Below are 20,867 nucleotides of genomic sequence, written 5' to 3' on the forward strand. Positions count from 1 at the left end.
ATGTGTGTTTACTCATTTTATCCCTATTTGCTTAGAGTGGACAGTTTGTGTATCTTTACCTAAAATTGGTCAATAGGTTTGGCCTTTTTAAAAATATGCAGTGCTCTCATTTCAGCTTCAGATTATTTGGTTTGGATGTGGTGGGTAAATTTTTTGTGACAGTAAGCCAGTGCTTATTATGCATGGGGGACTCTAGTAGAAATGCAGTATTTTGTACTAATTGCTAACGGAACGATCTGTAATTTCAGCTGCATGATTTGCCCCTTACATGTGCCCAGCTATAACAATCTGAAGTTAGTACTGCATTTGTTAATATTAGACACAAATTTATCCTGACACTTTCATAGGCAAAGCCTCAGAAACATTTAGTCATGTAAAATATAATCATAGTCTTAAAATATTTGCTTTTTGCTCCCATGCATTTCAAGCAGAATCTCATTTTATAACTTATCTCTATTGCTTAACAGGAGAATGGTTTGGAGAGGTTCCTTGGGGATCTTGATTATATGATAGGTGTTATGAGTAGTTACTGCACCCTTATCAAAGAACAATGTTTATGTAATGTGAATATTCCTTGTCTCTATACACACTTCAGATCTTTCCTATCGTACTGAATTAAATGTGGTTTTAATTTGCATCCCATTTCCAGTGTTTGTTGCCAGACATTTCAGACTTTTTGAGGACAAATGAAAGTAGCTTGTGGTGTAAGTTAAATATTTTGTGTCAGGATAAAGTTAGCAAACCATTATGTAAAGGGCACATTTCCCCATGTGTTTATAACTGCATGAACTAGACTTGTACAGAAGCTTTGAAAAAACCCCATAGCTGTCATATTCATAAGTCTTTCTGACCCATTTGGATATGTGTTAGTATATTACTTGGAGCATACTATAAAACTTAGCCTTCACTTATGGAAATGTGCTTGTACTTTGTTCCCCCAAAAGCAAATACAGAGCATAAGACATTGTATAATAATAGACCTTTGGACACAGAGACATAAAATGGAATTATGAGTCCTTGAAAGAGCAATTAAATACATTTTCATTTCAACAACTGAAGATGAGAAACCAAAACAGATGGACAGGGGGTAGAATAAATGAGAGAAAAATCCGTATTCATCATGCCTCTTGGCATTCTAGCTCACCAATTTACTCTGCAGTGTTTTACAGTAAATCAGACCTAGTTCTGCATTCCAGCCCCTGATTTATGCTTGTATGAAGTAAAAACTGAAATTACTAAGAAAACTTTTCCCTGGAAGTTTCTGGAACCATCAGTGAGGAGCCTCAAGCCATACCATTATCAATGAGCTGACTCAATTCCTCTTAGAAATGGGTAGGTTATAAATTTTAAATAAGTTAGAGAAAGAACTAGCAATGTATTCTGAAGAACACCCTACCCTAAAAAGCATAGTGAAATGTCATATTATCAAGTATCTTTCAAGATCTTGAAAGTGAAAAAGAGCACACTGCTTGCTTCTATCCTGAGAACATCTGCCCAAAATACATGTTCACTAGAGGTTGAATGGAACTTTTAAAATGGTAATAACTCTGTGATCTTCTCCAAAATATTTTTTGCTCTCCTTTCACAAAGATAGTAGTAAACAAATATTTGTTGATTGCTTACTATGCGCAAGACACTTTCTTAGGCACTGTGACCAAAGCTGATTAAGGTCCCTTCTCTGGTGATAAACAATATAAAAATCCCTAAAATGAAAAGATAGCTTATACATGCATGAGTGTTAAGATAACAAGACAAAGGGAATACAATAGTCATGTGTGAGGACAGTAATTTCAGAGTCATCAGGGCTGACTCCTCCAAGAAAGTAACGCTTGAGTCCTGGCCCTGATTCTCCGGGAGTCACATAGGTGAAGATGAAGAAAGAAGTGTTCTCAACAGAGGAGACAGCAAGTAAAATGACCTCTTTCTTCCAAACCCCATCTCCCTTTAGGATAGAGAATCTGTAAAGTTTGTCATCTGGCCCAGTGGTTCTAAACTCTGCTATATGATAGAATTATCTGGTATCTTTTAAATGTACTGATGCCTGGGCCTTACCACAAACCCATCAAATCAGAGTCTCTGGAGGTGACTAGGGGAAACACTAGACATCTGTATTTTTGTAAATGGCCATGATTCGAATATGCAGCAAGATCGAGAGCCACTGACCCACAGCAGTGCATCTCAAATATTAACATGCAGAGATCACAGGGGAATCTTTCTGAAATGCGGATTCTGATTCCCTGGATCTGGGATGGGGCCCAAGATCCTAATAAGCTCCCAGGTGATGTGATTGCTGCTGATACAGTAGTTATCCAAAGTGTGGTGCCCAGGAACAAAGAATTAATGTTCACCTGGAAGCTTGCTAGAAAAGCACATGCTTAGTCAGAGAATCAGAAACCCGACCATTCAATCACCTCTCAAATCAGAAATGCTAGGGGTATGGCCCAGCCTTCTGTGATTTAAGAAAGCCCTTCAGATGACTCTGAAACCCATTCAAGTTTGAGGACTAAACTGGGTCTTGGTGTTTAGACAGAGTCAATTTGGTACCTAATTGTGTTCCAGCTTGTGTGTTCCATGATTGGTTCATGTTTACAGGTCTGTTGAAACTTCTCAAGCACTTAACCTTGAGCTGAAGGTTTGAGGCCACAGTCTTCTCTTCCTTTTACTTAGTTTCCATTTAAAGCAAATCCTCTCTCATTCTGGATAGAAGAGAAAGAGATCCAGCTCTAGTTTGCCAGACCTCACTCTTGCTTCCAAAGCCTCTTTGTTCATTCAGCTTGCAAGCCACCAGGAGCTTAGAGCACCCCTGCAGGTGGCGCTCCACACTCACCGGTGTCACCTGCAAATGGGCAGGAATCCCTCAGAAGAATGGAATAGCCATCATGGTCAACAAAAGAGTCCGAAATGCAGTACTTGGATGCAATCTCAAAAATGACAGAATGATCTCTGTTCATCTCCAAGGCAAACCATTCAATATCACAGTTATCCAAGACTATGCCCCAACCAGTAACACTGAAGGTTTTATGAAGACCTATAAGATGTTTTAGAACTAGCACCCAAAAAAGATGTCCTTTTCATTATAGGGGACTGAAATGCAAAAGTAGGAAGTCAAGAAACACCTGGAGTAACAGGAAAATTTGGCCTTGGAATGAGGAATGAAGCAGGGCAAAGACTAATAGAGTTTTACCAAGAGAATGCACTGGTCATAGCAAACACCCTGTTCCAACAACACAAGAGAAGACTCTACACGTGGACATCACCAGATGGTCAACACCAAAATCAGATTGATTATATTCTTTGCAGCCAAAGATGGAGCTCTATACAGTCAACAAAAACAAGACCAGGAGCTGACTGTGGCTCAGATCATGAACTCCTTATTACCAAATTCAGACTCAAATTGAAGAAAGTAGGGAAAACTGCTAGATCATTCAGGTATGACCTCAATTAAATCCCTTATAATTATACAGTGGAAGTGAGAAATAGATTCAAGGGCCTAGATCTGATAGATAGAGTGCCTGATGAACTATGAAATGAGGTGTGTGACATTGTACAGGAGACAGGGATCAAGACCATCCCCATGGAAAAGAAATGCAAAAAAGCAAAATGGCTGTCTGGGGAGGCCTTACAAATAGCAGTGAAAAGAAGAGAGGCAAAAAGCAAAGGAGAAAAGGAAAGATATAAGCATCTGAATGCAGAGTTCCAAAGACTAGCAAGAAGAGATAAGAAAGCCTGCTTCAGCAATCAATGCAAAGAAATAGAGGAAAAGAACAGAATGGGAAAGACTAGAGATCTCTTCAAGAAAATTAGAGATACCAAGGGAATATTTCATGCAAAGATGGTCTCGATAAAGGACAGAAATGGTATGGACCTAACAGAAGCAGAAGATATTAAGAAGAGGTGGCAAGAATACACGAAAGAACTGTATAGAAAAGGTCTTCACGACCCAGATAATCATGATGATGTGATCACTAATCTAGAGCCAGACATCTTGGAAAGTGAAGTCAAGTGGGCCTTAGAAAGCATCACTATGGACAAAGCTAGTGGAGGTGATGGCATTCCAGCTGAGCTATTTCAAATCCTGAAAGATAATGCTGTGAAAGTGCTGCACTCAATATGCCAGCAAATTTGGAAAACGCAGCAGTGGCCACAGGACTGGAAAAGGTCAGTTTTCATTCCAATTCCAAAGAAAGGCAATGCCAAAGAATGCTCAAACTACCGCACAGTTGCACTCATCTCACATGCTAGTAAAGTAATGCTCAAAATTCTCCAGCCAGGCTTCAGCAATACGTGATCCGTGAACTCCCTGATGTTCAAGCTGGTTTTACAAAAGGCAGAGGAACCAGAGAGCAAATTGCCAACATCTGCTGGATCATGGAAAAAGCAAGGGAGTTCCAGAAAAACATCTATTTCTGCTTTATTGACTATGCCAAAGCCTTTGACTGTGTGGATCACAATAAACTGTGGAAAATTCTGAAAGAGATGGGAATACCAGACCACCTGACCTGCCTCTTGAGAAATCTGTATGCAGGTCAGGAAGCAACAGTTAGAACTGGACATGGAACAAATAGGAAAAGGAGTACGTCAAGGCTGTATATTGTCACCCTGCTTATTTAACTTATATGCGGAGTACATCATGAGAAACGCTGGGCTGAAAGAAACACAAGCTGAAATCAAGATTTCTGGGAGAAATATCAATCACCTCAGCTATGCAGATGACACCACCCTTATGGCAGAAAGTGAAGAGGAGCTAAAAAGCCTCTTGATGAAAGTGAAAGAGGAGAGTGAAAAAGTTGGCTTAAAGCTCAACATTCAGAAAACGAAGATCATGGCATCCGGTCCCATCACTTCATGGGAAATAGATGGGGAAACTGTAGAAACAGTGTCAGACTTTATTTTTGGGGGTTCCAAAATCACTGCAGATGGTGACTGCAGCCATGAAATTAAAAGATGCTTACTCCTTGGAAGAAAAGTTATGACCAACCTAGACAGCATGTTGAAAAGCAGAGACATTACTTTGCCAACTAAGGTCTGTCTAGTCAAGGCTATGGTTTTTCCTGTGGTCATGTATGGATGTGAGATTTGGACTGTGAAGAAGGCTGAGCCCCGAAGAATTGATGCTTTTGAACTGTGGTGTTGAAGAAGACTCTTGAGTGTCCCTTGGACTGCAAGGAGATCCAACCAATCCATTCTGAATGAGATCAACCCTGGGATTTCTTTGAAAGGAATGATGCTAAAGCTGAAACTCCAGTACTTTGGCCATCTCATGCGAAGAGTTGACTCATTGGAAAAGACTGTGATGCTGGGAGGGATTGGGGGCAGGAGGAGAAGGGGATGACCGAGGATGAGATGGCTGGATGGCATCACGGACTTGATGGACGTGAGTCTGAGTGAACTCCGGGAATTGGTGATCGACAGGGAGGCCTGGCGTGCTGCGATTCATGGGGTCGCAAAGAGTCGGACACGACTGAGCTACTGAACTGAACTGAGGGAAGTTTAGTCCCTGTGAAGGGATATTGTGACTCATGTCTAACTGCCATCCTATCAAAAAATCACTCTCTGTACTACTTCTTTGTTTACAAGCATCAGTTAATGGTTTTCTCTCCTTTGGGCAGCTCAAGGGTGTTTAGTTTAGAGAACTAATTGAATCCTTGCCAATTTGGAGCATGAGGCAAAGCAGCTCCAGATCTCAGTATTTTTCATGGTATGTATTTTCCTCTCTTTTAACATGTGTGTAGTTTTGATACCTCCATATGCAGAATGTAAGCTAGAAATTGTATCTATATGCTGATTGCTTATGGTGAGCAATGTCAGATTCATGATCTCCAAAGAAGATTTAGCTTCAGGATCAGGGACCAGGCTTGATCACTCAAGATCTTTTTACTAAAGATATCATTTTTTACTAAAGTATAAAAAGGGACAGAGAAAGCTTCTGACATAGACATCAGAAGGGATACGGAGAATGCCCCACTTGCTAGTCTTAGCAAGAGAGCTATATACTTTTTCAGTTGGTTATTTCAGTAAATCAAAAGAATGTCTCAGGATTGTAAGGGTCTTACCAGACCCACTCCAACAATATACATTTTAAGATAACAAGATTAGAACTAACAATAGAAAGATCTTCCCAGACCCATTCCCACAGTTTACATTTTAAAATGACAGGATTAGTCAGAAGGTTCTCAAGAAGGAAAAACATATCCTCAAGCAGGCTACATTGTTGTTATATAATCACTGGTACAAAGTTTAAGGAAAAACATATCCTTGATCAAGATGAGTTATTTTGTAGTATAATCATCAGCTCTGGGCTTAAAGCAAAAAACATTTGTCATTTTCTCCTCCTCAAGATCCCCAGACCCCTTTCTCCTCAGGGACCCCGGACTTCTTATCAACCTACCTAAGAACTGACTCTCAATACATGGATGCATATCATAAATATGGTAGCACATGCTTCTTGGCATGGAGAAGCTATACCTCATTCTCCAATGGGCAAAAAAAATTTGAACTAAAAATCCAAACTGAATAGGTATATTTTATAAAGTCTCCAAAAGAATCAACATATTTTAATTTTAGAAATTGTACTATTTATGAGTTAGTGTGATAGTGGTGAAGAAACCTTTTTTTTCCTCTCTACTACCATCCAGGCCCCTTCCACCCCTACCAACTTTGAATAGTCCCTCTTTCTAATTATTGAAAAAATATATGGGTAGAACACTAGCACTCTTTGCTACTTTAAGAATAAAGTTTTCCTGACTTTCGGCAGTTATTTATCCACAAGACGGGGTTAGGTTAATCATCAAAGGAGAAATCTGTGGGACTGCATCTAATAGCGATAATGCACTGAGTGACTGAAGAGGAATAGTTGGCAAATACGTAAGTAAGGAAGTGAATAAGCAAGTAAATAAATAGATTTCATCAGGAAGGGGGAAAAACCCCACAAATTGTAAAGAGAAGAGTTCTTTTGACTTGTAAAAAAAAAACTCTTATCATTAGAAGTTAAGCTGAAGAGTCATACAGTTTTTGCATATTTAATACATGAAGCATGCAGAGACCCAATTGCTACAGATTCTCCACAGCTCTATCCCAGGGACCAATGTATACATTTTTAGATTCTAAAGCATATTTTATTGCCAGTTATGGGTTTTCTGTACACTGATCAGGTGGCATTTCTGGGGTATTTATAAATGCTGTATTCCGGGTCTTACATCTTCTTTAGTTCTTTGGCAATGCACTCATTTCCTCTCAAAATCCATTGGCCCCTCTTCTCTGGCTCCTCAGTTTATCTCATCATCCACGTCTCAGGTTCTGGGTGACATGCATGTCTGCTCTTTTGTTGTTGTTTTCATCTTTTAAAAGTGTTAATTATTTGAGATGAGAAACATCATCTTTCTCAGAAGGATACTTAGCCCATAAAATATTTCGTAGCTGAAATCTTTGCACATCTGTCTGGGATGCTTAGCAGAAGTCAATATTCTTTGCCATTTCCCTTTCACAGTTTGTGGAGATGAATGCACTGGCCTTCTTCTCGGTGACTTGGCTCGCCTGGAGCAGATGGCCACAAGCATCAACCTCACTGGCCCGCTGCCCGCTCCATATAAAATTCTGTATGGTCTTGAAAATATGACTCAGGAACTCAAGGTAGGTTGCAGCGGTAACAGCGAAAGTTGGGATAAAAGATGACAGCAGCTTCCCCAGGGGGAATTGCCCTAATTGGTAAATGCACTTCCCATTGTCCCAAATTAAGGCGGGCCGCTATTAGGGAAATTCAGACGCTTTCTAAACCAGTTTTTCAGACTTGAAACTACAATTTACTGATTGCTCTTAAGGGAAAAGAGGCTCATGTACCCCCAGTGTTTGGCCTAAATCAATTTTATTATGTATGTTAAATATATGCAAACATAAAGTCAGATATGAACTCCTTATACTTAATAGCTCTATAAAAGCAAAACAAATTAATTCTTTCAAAAGTCTTAAAAACCAATAAAATTCAAATTAAAAACATTAATATAAAGTAACATGATTTTTGCTGAATGCAAATTGCTACTTACAACAAGAGAATGATGCTGACTACTTCCACGCAGGTTCTTTCATCAGCACGTGACATGCGGTAACTCAATTCTACCTTTCCACAATTTGAACTAGAGAACTCCTTGTGAGAGGACCTGAAATGCCATTTGGCATCATTTGACAAGTTTGCATGATTTATATGCGCAGTCTGCCCTGTGATCAAACAGGCATGCCAATGTAGGCACTGAGAGCTGGTGGTAGTGTGAATCTCTCAGGTTCCCAGCCTAGGTTCCAGAAATGCTTGTATTAACATGTAAGTTTACTATCAAGATGAAAACACAAGGTGAAAATTTTGTACTGGAGAATGAGGAGACATTTGAAAGTACTTCAACAGGAACTATTGTTGTTGCAGGGGAAACCCCATTCTAAGACATTGTTACAGCTTTCAGTAGTTGATGGGATACGGCAGAAATGTTAAGGAAATTGAGGTTGTTTCATCTGATTTTAAAAAAAAGAGAGAGAGAGATGAAAAGTGACAACTTATATACTATCAGTCAATTACCAAATATTTATTGAGAAAGTCTGGAATGCCCAGTACTGTACTTGGTTCTCTGAGGGTTTCACAACCCCTAATGCATGCAGTCACTATCTTTAGGAAGGTTAGGGTCTATATGGTTTAAAAAAGTAATTAAACAATTAGCAAAACTATTACCACGAGCTTTATAGGCATTTGACATACAGTAGTGTTCAAGATCAGAGAAATAGATAAGATCCAGAGTAAGCAGGGAAAATATATCATTAATGAAAGTGTAATTTGTGTTAAACTTGAAAGATAGAAACAATTTCAACAGGCAGAGAATTATTGGTAGGACTGGAGGAGAATGTCTAAGATTTATTCATTAGGCACTGGCAGATAGTCTTCTAGGAAATACATTCTTTAATTCAGACCACAGCTTTTAAAGTAAGTATTATTATCCCTATTTACTAGAAGAAGAAACTGGTCATGATGATAGCAAGAATAGGTAGCATATATTGATGAGTGTATCTGTGCTAGACAATTGAATAAAGTCTTACATGAATTATCACACATAGACTGCCAAAAATCCAAGAAGTAGGAAAGAAGTAATGTATTGTCTACATTTTTCTCACATAGGCAGGGACACTGAGTCATAGAGAAGTTTCAGGTGCAACAAAAGGTCACATGGCTGCTAGGTACAGAGCTGAGATTTGAAAAGAGTCAGTGTGACTGTAAGGCCTGAGATAATGACACCACCTTCACACAGCTCAGAGGGCAAACAGCTCAGGCCACTGTTGGTGAGATCCCTTTGACCCCTAGCCCATCCATGCATACTCTTGCCACTGAGTCCACGAGAGCCATGTGCACAGAGGCAGAAGTATGAATGAGCAAGACCTGTCTTGGAGACATTGGAAGTCAGGTCTGCTAGTGAAAGATAAGACTGGAGGCTTTAGTGGGGCTGGGTGGTATGAAGGACAACCTTGAATGCCAGGCAGAGGAATCTGAGTTTACATTAGAAGCCTAGCATTCAGGAATGCAAAAAGTTCTAATAAAATGCTGACCAGTTATTATATATGGGAAGAACACAAAGACAGAAAATTGAGCTAGAGAAGCAAATGCTTCAGTGGGACATAAAAAAATTTAAAGTAATAACTTATGCAATGAATGAATTTCTGAAGGGCCCTCTGGAAGACATTCCAATCTGTGGACCTCAACCAAGCCAGAGGGTTCAATTACCTGTTTCCTTATGGCTGGGTGTTGGTTAGAATGATTTTATTTTCCTTAAATTCCAATCTTTCTTGATTCTGTTTGTGTTCCTCTTCTACTGTTTAATATCTGGAATCCCATTTTAATATTATAAACCATTAAGCAAGTTAGATATACCCTTTGTTCGGTTCCTTTAACTGTGTCAGTGCTCTGTGGGTTCCAGTCACAGATGACCTGGAACACACATGACCTGGATTCACTAACTTGATGCCACAAAGGACACTGCCCAGCATGTGGGATTTGGGTGTACCTCAGTAACAGGGCATTAAAAATCACTCAGAGTATTGGGGTTTATGCTAAGGAATTGGGGAGCAGTTTCAAGAAAACAGAGGTTTGTATTGGATTGGGTGCTCATAGGAAGTGGAAATAATTCTGTAATGAAGTATTCTAATGAATCTTATCTAGAAGGAAGGAAGAAAAAGAGAAGTTAAAGCTACAGTTAGTGAGGAAGCAGTGGTCACTCATATTAGCCAGAAAATGGGATTCAGGGTATTTTTGTGGTCTGCACAGAGACCGTGTTTTTATCTGCGTTTAGACAAGATTATGGAGTGGTCTCATTTTTTGTTTCATTCATCACTGTCACAGAGTGATCCCATCTACTGTTAGTGCTGTGAGATTGATAATGCTCAATAAGAGAGGAAAATGTACCAGCTGTGAGTACCAGGCCAGCTCCTACAACGCTGACACCATGCAGCTAGTTAGCGCCCAGCCAGGTCCCTCTATCAGGGCTCCTGTCCTCAAAGAAAGAAGTGATAAACCTATAAACTATCTCTGGTGACTAATGTAGAGGCCTTAAAGATTCAGACATGGTTCATCTTGCCTCTACTTCTTACTGGCTATGCTTTTGGGTCTCTTCAAGCCACAGTTTTCTACCTACAAAATGAAGTAACATTTTTATCTCATAGAGCTGTTGTAAAAACTAAATGAGACAACGCAAAACCAAAAGACCTGGCACGTAGTAATGTCTTAATAAACTGCAGCAGTTTGTGTTATTTGCCAGGTTATTCTGCACAGTGCTTTGTGTGTAAGTGCCCAGTTGAAATAGTTGCTCTCTTCTTTGAAGGTGAGAAAGCTAAGTTCTTCATATATAAAGGAAAAATATGTTCTGTTAAATGTTCAACCTATGATCGCTGCAAGACCATTTACTCAAAATCATATGGAATGAAATCTCTTTTCAGCATTTGCTGTCACCTCAGCAGGCCCCAGAGAGACTCATTCAGTTGGCAGAAGGCAGTCTGAACACACTGGTGACAGAAATGAATGAACTTCTGACCAGGGTAAGTTGGCAAAATCAGGCTTCTTCTTAAAGCAGACAGATTATATATAATTAAGGAAAATTACTTCAAATTTCTGAAATGCAAATCTTGTTCTTCCTAAATCCAAATTTGGTGCATGCAATTGATGTATTTTTGACTTGCTACTTCTGCCTCAGATAAAATCTGAGAACCCAGTACTACAAGAAAAGATTGGGATAGAGACTTGGGAAGTATCAAGGCCAATGTTTAGAAATACCAGAATGACAGTATATTTTGAGAACTCTATCCACTAGCTTCCATAGATTCTGGATTCCCAAATCCCTGTCTCTGACTACACAAGGAAAAAGATAAGCAAATGAAAATACTTGTAGTCTCTTTGATTTTATCATGGGATATTTGCATTTGTATATTAATAGAAATACAGTCTAAATCAGTATTGCCCCACAAAAGAGGAAACCTTTTTATCAAGAAAATCCAAAGCACTTAAGACACTTTTTAGAGTCAGAATGCAAATCCATGTTGTGTTTATCAGACTTTTTAAGATATTGGGAGTTTTAAATTTTCAAAACTGCAGGAGGGTTAAGGTCCTTTTCCCTCGCAGACAATAAGAAAACAGCATAAAGTTCGCCATCTTGTGGCCAGAAAAATGCATGAACTGGAAAACTGGCCTGGAATTCAGGGGTCCGTTTTGGTTCTCAAAGAACTTTAAATGACAAAAAATACTGGAGCTAGAAGGTTCTTGCAGATTATCTAGTCCACTTTTTAAAGAAGAAATCCCTCAGGCCATAATACCGAAATGACTTAGGAATGGCTGTATTCAAGGACGTCAGGAGGACTTAGTTTATGGATTCCCACGGTTGCAATACCATTTCCACCTAACCTGCTGCTGGCTTATTAGAATTTCCACAGGGAAATCAAATGGAATTCTCAGCACATGATGCTGCACAATGTCCCTCAGGTTACAAATAGCCTACTAAACACTTCTTCAGGATGTCTTCCCAGTGATGTGGAATGTACAAATACAAAATTTCTTGCCAAAGGTAGTTAGATATTAGATTAGTGAGTCCATTTATCTCATATCAATGTAATATTTTGCAATTTTATGTTTGGTCTGTGAATACACTAAATAAGAACTTGTAAGCGGATCATGCAAAAGTAATCTCAGTTTAACAGGCACACACAAACGTTCCCCACATACAAAGCCCAAGCTAAGTGTTGGCAGGTGACAGATGAAAACGAGGCCCAGTCTGTCTTCAAGGAGCTTGTAGTCTCCTGTGTGTGTGGGTGTGGGTGTGGGTGTGGGTGTGGGTGTGTACATAAGCATTTAAGTGTGTGGAGGCAAGTGCAAGTAAATATGTAATACAGCATGAAATAAAAGAATGTAACTGAGAAGTACACATAAATGGATTAATGTAATCTTGTTAAGGGTGATTAGGGAAAAATTCCATGGAACGGTGGCATTTCATTCACTGATTCATTTAATTAATCCTTCCTAAGGATTGAATATGTTCTAGATACTATAACAGAATGGCAGACACTGGGAAAAGAGGTATAAGCAAAACTGACACTGTTGTTGCTGTCACTGAGCTGATTACAGCCAAATGGTCTGAGTCTTTACTGTTACTATTACTTTGCTATTTCTTGACCTACATCCTTTCATCTTCCCAGAAGCCTCTCCCATACTAAATTTCTTAAAATGGACTTAGTATTTTTGAGTAGTGTAAAGCAAAATTGACTGGAAAATACTGAGATTTTCCCATATGCTCCCCTGACCCAAGACACAAATAGCCTCCCACATTATCAACTTCCCCCCACAGAGTGATACATTTGTTACAACAGATAAATCTACACTGACAAATCATTATCACTCAAAATCATAGCTTACTTTAGGGTTCACTCATGGTGTTGTACAATCTATAGATTTTGACAAATGTTTAATGACATGTCTCCACCTTTATAGTGTCATTTAGAGTACTTTTACAGCTCTAAAAGTCCCCCATGCTCTGCCTTTTCTTTCTTTTTTTTTTTTTAGTATTAAGTTTTTTATTTTTTTAATTTTAAAATCTTTAATTCTTACATGTGTTCCCAAACATAAACCCCCCTCCCACCTCCCTCCCCATAACATCTCTGTGGGTCATCCCCATGCACCAGCCCCAAGCATGCTGTATCCTGCGTCAGACATGCCTTTTCACCTCTCCCTCCTCCTTAACCCCTGGCAACCACTGCTCTTTTTACTGTCTCTGTATATCGCATATCATATAGTTAGAATTATACAGTATGTAACCTTTCCAAATTGCCTTCTTTCACTTAGTAATATACACTGAAGATTGATTCATGTCTTTTGGTGTCTTGATAGCTCTTTTTTTTTTAGTGGTGAGTAGTGTTCCATTTCGGAGAAGGCAATGGCACCCCACTCCAGTACTCTTGCCTGGAAAATCCCATGGGCGGAGGAGCCTGGTAGGCAGCAGTCCATGGGGTCGCTAAAGTCGGACATGACTGAGCAATTTCATTTTCCCTTTTCACTTTCATGCATTGGAGAAGGAAATGGCAACCCACTCCCGTGTTCTTACCTGGAGAATCCCAGGGACGGGGGAGCCTGGTGGGCTGCCGTTTATGGGGTCGCACAGAGTCGGACACGACTGAAGTGACTTAGCGGTAGCAACAGTGTTCCGTTTTCTGGATTTACCAAGTTTATTTACCCATTCACCTACTGAAGGACACCTTGGTTGCTTCTAAGCTTTGGTGATATTTGAGGAAAGCTGCTGCTGCTGCTGCTAAGTAGCTTCAGTCATGTCCAACACTGTTTCCACTGTTTCCCCATCTATTTCCCATGAAGTGATGGGACCAGATACCATGATCTTAGTTTTCTGAATGTTGAGCTTTAGGCAACTTTTTCACTCTCCTCTTTTACTTTCGTCAAGAGGCTCTTTAGTTCCTCTTCACTTTCTGCCATAAGGGTGGTGTCATCTGCATAGCTGAGGTTATTGATATTTCTCCCGGCAATCTTGATTCCAACTTGTGCTTCTTCCAGCCCAGCATTTCTCATGATGTACTCTGCATAGAAGTTAAATAAACAGGGTAACAATATACAGCCTTGACGTAGTCCTTTTCCTGTTTGGAACCAGTCTGTTGTTCTATGTCGAGTTCTAACTGTTGCTTCCTGACCTGCATATAGGTTTCTCAAGAGGCAGGTCAGGTGGTCTGGTATTCCCATCTCTTTCAGAATTTTCCACAATTCATTCTGATCCACACAGTCAAAGACTTTGGCAAAGTCAATAAAGCAGAAATAGATGTTTTCCTGGAACTCTCTTGGTTTTTCAGTGATCCAGCGGATGTTGGCAATTTGATCTTTGGTTCCTCTGCCTTTTCTAAAACCAGCTTGAACGTCAGGAAGTTCACAGTTCACGTATTGCCGAAGCCTTGCTTGGAGAATTTTGTGCATTACTTTACTAGCCTGTGAGATGAGTGCAATTGTGCAGTAGTTTGAGCATTCTTTGGCATTGCCTTTCTTTGGGATTGGAATGAAAACTGACCTTTTCCAGTCCTGTGGCCACGGCTGAGTTTTCCAAATTTGCTGGCATATTGAGTGCAGCACTTTCACAGCATTATCTTCCAGGATTTGAAATAGCTCAGCTGGATTGCCATCACCTCCACTAGCTTTGTTCATAGTGATGCTTTCTAAGGCCCACTTGACTTCACATGTCTGGCTCTAGGTGAGTGATCACACCATCATGATTATCGGGGTCGTAAAGACCTTTTTTGTACAGTTCTTCTGTGTATTCTTGCCGCCTCTTCTTAATATCTTCTGTTAGGTCCATATCATTTCTGTCCTTTATCGAGCCCATCTTTGCATGAAATGTTCCCTTAGAATATCTAATTTTCTTGAAGAGATCGCTAGTCTTTCCCATTCTGTTGTTTTCCTCTATTTCTTTGCACTGATCGCTGAGGAAGGCTTTCTTATCTCTCCTTTCTATTCTTTGGAACTCTGCATTCAGATACTTATATCTTTCCTTTTCTCCTTTGCTTTTCACTTCTCTTCTTTTCACAGCTATTTGTAAGGCCTCCTCAGACAGCGATTTTGCTTTTTTGCATTTCTTTTCCATGGGGATGGTCTGGATCCCTGTCTCCTGTACAATGTCACGAACCTCCGTCCATAGTTCTTCAGGCACTCTGTCTATCAGATCTTGTCCCTTAAATCTATTTCTCACTTCCACTGTATAATCATAAGGGATTTGATTTAGGTCATACCTGAGTGGTCTAGTGGTTTTCCCTACTTTCTTCAATTTCAGTCTGAATTTGGCAATAAGGAGTTCATGATCTGAGCCACAGTCAGCTCCTGGTCTTGTTTTTGCTGACTATATAGAGCTTCTCCATCTTTGGCTGCAATTAGTCCCATATAAAAGGGGCCCCAAAAGAGATCCTTTGCCCTGTCCTGACCATGTAAGCACAAAGTGAAAAGACACTACCTATGAGATGTTATTTTGTATTTCTTGATCTCTAGAACTGTGAGAGAAAACTTCTGTCATTTACAAGCCACCTAATGTGAGGTATTTTACTATAGCAGCAGACTCTACCATCTGGGTCTCCCTAGTGGTCCAGTTGGTAAACAGTCTGCTTGCAATGTGGGAAACCCAGGTTCAATCCCTGGGTTGGGAAAATCCCCTAGAGAAGGGAATAGATAACCCCTCCTGTATTTCTGCCTCAAGAATTCCATGGACAGGGCAGCCTGGTGGGCTACAGTCCATGGAGTCACAAAGAGGTGGACACGACTAAGTGACTAACAGTTCACTTAAATGACTAAGACAAGATTTTTCTAATTTTTTAATCAAAGTTTGCTATCACTGTTATGTGTTCTTTGTGTATTTTGGACAACAGTCTTTTATAAGATAACAGTCTGTGACTTGCCTTCTCCTTCTCTAGACAATATTCATCACAGTGAAAATTTTTAATTTTAATGAAGCCCAGGTTATCAGTTATTTCTTTGACTGATTGCTTTGGTAATATCTAAAATGTCATCACCATACCTAAAGTTATCTAAATTTTATACTATGTTATCTGGGAGTTTTATAATTTGCATTTTATATTTAGATCTATTATGTAATTTGAGTTAATTCTAATACTATTTTAACAAACTTTTTATTTTAAAATAGTTTTAGATTTACAGAATAGTTATTGCAAAGATAGTACAGAGATTTCCCATATACTCCATACCCAGTTTCCTCTACTGTTAATATATTAGTATGATGTATCTTTCACAACCAATGAACTAATATTGATTGATTATTATTATTAAGTGAAGACTCTACTTTATTCAGATTTCTTCACTTTTACTTAATGTCTTTGTATATTTCAGGATCCTATCCAGGACACTACATTACATTTAATCATCATGCCATCTTAGATTGTGTCCTCTAGACTCTGACAGCTTCTTAGACTTTCCTGGTTTGTTGATAATTCTGACAGTTTTGACAAGTTCATGTATTTTGTATGATGTCCCTCGATTGGGGTTTACCTAATGTTTTTCTCATGATTAGAATAGAGATATGGGCTGTGTGGGAAAGACCACAGAGATAATGTATCATTTTATCCTGTCATATGAAGAACCCATGTAATCAGTATGTCTTATTACTATTGGTGTTTATCTTGATCACCTGGCTGAGGTCGTGTTTGCCAGATTTCTCCGCTGGAAAGTATTCTTTTTCCCCATTTCCACACTTCAATACCATTTTTATCCACCCATTCTTCACATTTTGTAACTTGAAAAGCCTAGAAATAAGATTTCTGTAACTAAATATCTCCATGATGAAGTGAGGATGGGGAAGAAATAAAAAGGAAATCCTCACTTATTAATTAACCTTGTCCCCACCAGAAAATCATGGAGACCTCCAAGATTGAAGTCAAAATGATCAATTCTTTCTTTTCCTGTGGTCAAGCTGCACGATAATTAAAAGTTGTATTGATACCCATGGAATCATAACTAGAAGACTAAATGATGTAAATGTCCAATGTGTATGCCTTTGTTGTGCTTAACTGCTTAGTTGTGTCCAACTCTTTGTGACCCTATGGACTGTAGCCCACCAGGCTCCTCTATCCATGGGGATTCTCCAGGCAAAAATACTGGAGGGGGTTGCCATGCCCTGCTAAAGGGAATCTTCCCAACGGCTGAATCTACCAATACCTTTATCTCATAGCCATGAATGGTTCAGCAGATGCGATCAGAATATGAGTACAGGGGCCGTGACTTCCTAGTATCTGCGGCTGTGTTAGAGGAGACAGTGCCTTAAACTAGAACTGCATCTTGGAAATACCTGATGCCAGTCTCACCCCCAAATGTGAGGTAATCAGTCTGATGCACAATATAAAGGTGGCTCAGCAGTAAAAGGATCCATCTGCAATGCAGGAGATGCATGTTCGATTCCTGGGTTGGGAAGATCCCCTGGAGAAGGAAAGGGCAGCCCACTCTAGTATTCTTGCCTGGGAAATCCCATAGACAGAGGAGCCTGGTGGGTTACTGTCCATGTGATTTCCAAGAGTCAGATATGACTTAGTGACTAAACAACAACAGGGACTTTCATGAGCTTCCAGATGATTCTGATGCCAGTCAAGATTGAAAACTATTGTCTGCCTAGAGTTATGCGGTGCTTACAGCTCCCTGTCCTATGGAAAGTGCTTTCACTGGTATAGTCAATCTTTTTGACAGTCCTTCTCTCTGCTTTGTTATCTGACCAGTTGCTTTATGATTAATACACTTTAATTGTTAAAATATCTGGTGAGTCTGATCCTGCATAGCTAGTATAAGCTGCCATCTCTCCCTCAGGTGCTTATTTATTTTGTGCTTATCTTTTTCATGATGCAATTAAGTTATCTAATGGCAGGTGGGGGTTTAGTCACTAAGTCATGTCCAATTCTTGCGACCTCCCATGGACTGTAGCCTGCCCGGCTCCTCTGTCTATGGGATTCTTCAGGTAAGAATACTGGAGTGGGTTGCCATTTCCTTCTCCAGGGGGTCTTCCTGACCCAGGAATTGAACTCAGGTCTCCTGCCTTTCAGGCAGATTCTTTACCCACTGAGCTACGAGGGAAGCCATTGCTAAAAAAATAATGTTCCTCCCCAAAATTAATATGTTAAACACTTATTATAGATAATATGCAAATATTATATAAGCAAATATTTCATAATTATATATCTTTTAAATGTATTTTAATTTATTATCATTTTATTTCCCACTTGGAATGTAAGTTGCTTGAGTATGGGAATCGTATGTAACATATTCGTAACATCAGGCACTGTGATCAGTATGGAATACTGAGATGCTTTTTGATGATAACTCTGTATGCACCTCTATTGCTACTGTCCTGACCTCCATCTTTCATTTCACAGCCAAGTTTTTTGAAAAACTTGGAGACAGCTCTGCTTTATCTCACTTCCTGTAGTCTAGAGTTCCACTCCCAGCTTGCTCCCAAAACTGTTTTGACAAGGTAATCAATGGCAAGCTGGGCACTAACTCCAGTGGAAGCTTTATTTTACTTGAACTTCCTACTGCAATTGCCACTTTTGACACTATATTCCTTCTTAACACACTCTCCCCTCTCTGCCTGTATCTTAATTCTCGGACATTTCATTCCACCACAGAGCTTCTCTGCACGGGTTTTCTTCTGTTGTTGTTTAGTCTTTGAGTCATGTCCCACTCTGAGACCCCATGGACTGTAGCCTGCCAGGCTCCTCTGTCCGTGCAGTTTCCCAGGCAAGAATATTTGGAGTGGGTTGCCATTTCCTTCTCCAGAGGATCTACCCAACCCAGGAATCGAACCTGCTTCTCCTACTTTGGCAGGCAGGGTCTTTACCTCTAAGCCACCACGGAAGCTATGTTTTCTTTAATCTTGAACTAAACCTCAGCTCATCAAAGTCTACAGTAAGCCTTCTGTGATATTCCAGGCGTGATGGGATTCCTCTTATAATTGTGTTATACCACTGTGCTTTTTCTTCAGTTCATGATTATAAATTTATTTTCATGATCATTAAACAAATAACTCTCTACCCCACCAGCTCCAAAAGGTTTAAGTTGCCAACATTTTTTCATTTCTACTATTATATTTAAAAGAGAGAGAGAGAGAGAGATAACGTATAACAAGTCATACTAATTTGGAACTTTCAAAACTGACAGCTGAAATATTTAAGGAGAAATTTCACATAGAACTGACTTATTTTTCCCCAGGGTCAGTTGACTGTCTCCATCTTTGGGCACTGTCTGTCCTAGCAGCTTGTCCTAGCACTTCACTGACCCTTGGATATACAGAACCAGTAGTATCTGAAGATGACCCTTGAGAATATCATGTAAATGATTAGATCTGAAATTTAATTTCAGCAGGAAACTGTGTAAGTCTGCAAATGCACAGGAGGATGGCAAATAAGCAATGTTGTCTATTTAGTAGTTAGATTTGCTCCATTAGATTCTAGTTTTAACATAAAGAAGGCAGAAAATGAAAGACACTAGTAATATCCAACCAAGAAAATTATGTGCAGGTTTCAAGAGGCACAGTAAGAACTGCTTGAGCTAAAGCAAGAAAGTAACAGCTACATTGTTCAGAAGTAAATGAATGTGTGTCTAATGGTAATGCGTGCTGCCCTGATATAAATATTCTAAAAAAAAAAAAAAAACGAGACAACCACAAAGAAAATAGAAGAAAAATAAAAGGAAAAAATACGTAGTTGAGTGAACTTGAATGTAAAAAGATAATCAAAGGAAAGAGAAATACTTGCAAAGTAGTGTATAAGGCATCATTTACAAAGGAACACTGGAAAAAATGTAGAACAGAGGTAAGAGAATGTAAAAATAAGAAAGTCTAATGTAGAAAATGAAGGGAAGATTGTACATATTAGGGTAAATGAGAAGACATTTGTCAGATACTCAGGAATAAGATAATAGTGAGTAAGGAGGAAGCTGACTAAGGGATGGGGATGATAATTTAATAAAACGCAAGAAGAGCCAAACGGAATCAGACAGATAGCTCCTATCATGTGGTAGTTAGCATTCATCTGTCACATTATCAATGGCCTGTCCTGGGTGAAACTGATTTTTGTGAATTTCACTTCTACAGTCTAGCACCACTACCCATAGGTGGGAATATATTTGCCATTGGCTCCCTTTATGGAGTCTCTCCTGGGTGGGTTTTGACAAGGTGACTCTTCAACTTAATTACTGGGTAATGACACATGATTTTTAAAAGTGTATCTACATAGTGTTCTGATATGGATTTTTCAAATATGTTAATTTACTAAAGCCTAAAGCTTCCCAGGTGGCACTAGTAGTAAAGAACACGCCAGCCAGTGCAGGAGACGTAAGAGACTCGGGTTCGATTCTTGGGTCGGGAAGATCCCCTGGAGTAGGAAATTGCAACTCACTCCAGTACTCTTGTCTAGAGAATCCCATGTCCGTGGGGTTGCAGAGTCGGACACAACTGAGTGACTAAACAGACACAAGGCTTATGCACTTAAAGTATTGCAAAAGCTGGAGCCATGTCACTCCTCCCACCCAGAATACTTAACTGCTTCATGTGTCTTCTCTGTCCTCCGGGATGTTAGCCAAACAGAAGTTAATGTTTGATACTGACAGAATTCACGGCTATGAGACAGAAAATGTACGTCTCATCCCCAGTTCCCTGCATATGTGTGAATTCAGATAAGTCACTTAACCTCACCCCACTCCAGTACTCTTGCCTGGAAAATCCCATGGACAGAGGAGCCTGGTAGGCTGCAGTCCATGGGGTCACTAAGAGTCAGACACAACAGAGCGACTTCACTTTCACTTTTCACTTTCATGCATTGGAGAA

General features: G+C 39.6%; 1 protein-coding gene across 1 annotated transcript in view; it reads left to right on the forward strand.

Moving 5' to 3' along the window:
* LAMA2 (laminin subunit alpha 2) overlaps positions 1 to 20,867 on the forward strand; it is a 677,618-nt gene that overhangs the window by 504,566 nt on the left and 152,185 nt on the right. The window contains exons 34-35 of the mRNA XM_052645506.1: positions 7,487 to 7,629; positions 10,960 to 11,058. Coding sequence (XP_052501466.1) covers positions 7,487 to 7,629; positions 10,960 to 11,058 — 242 coding nt within the window. The remainder of the gene's footprint in view (positions 1 to 7,486; positions 7,630 to 10,959; positions 11,059 to 20,867) is intronic.

This window comes from Budorcas taxicolor, chromosome 9 (genome assembly GCF_023091745.1).
Source record: "Budorcas taxicolor isolate Tak-1 chromosome 9, Takin1.1, whole genome shotgun sequence".
Taxonomy (NCBI): Eukaryota; Metazoa; Chordata; class Mammalia; order Artiodactyla; family Bovidae; genus Budorcas; species Budorcas taxicolor.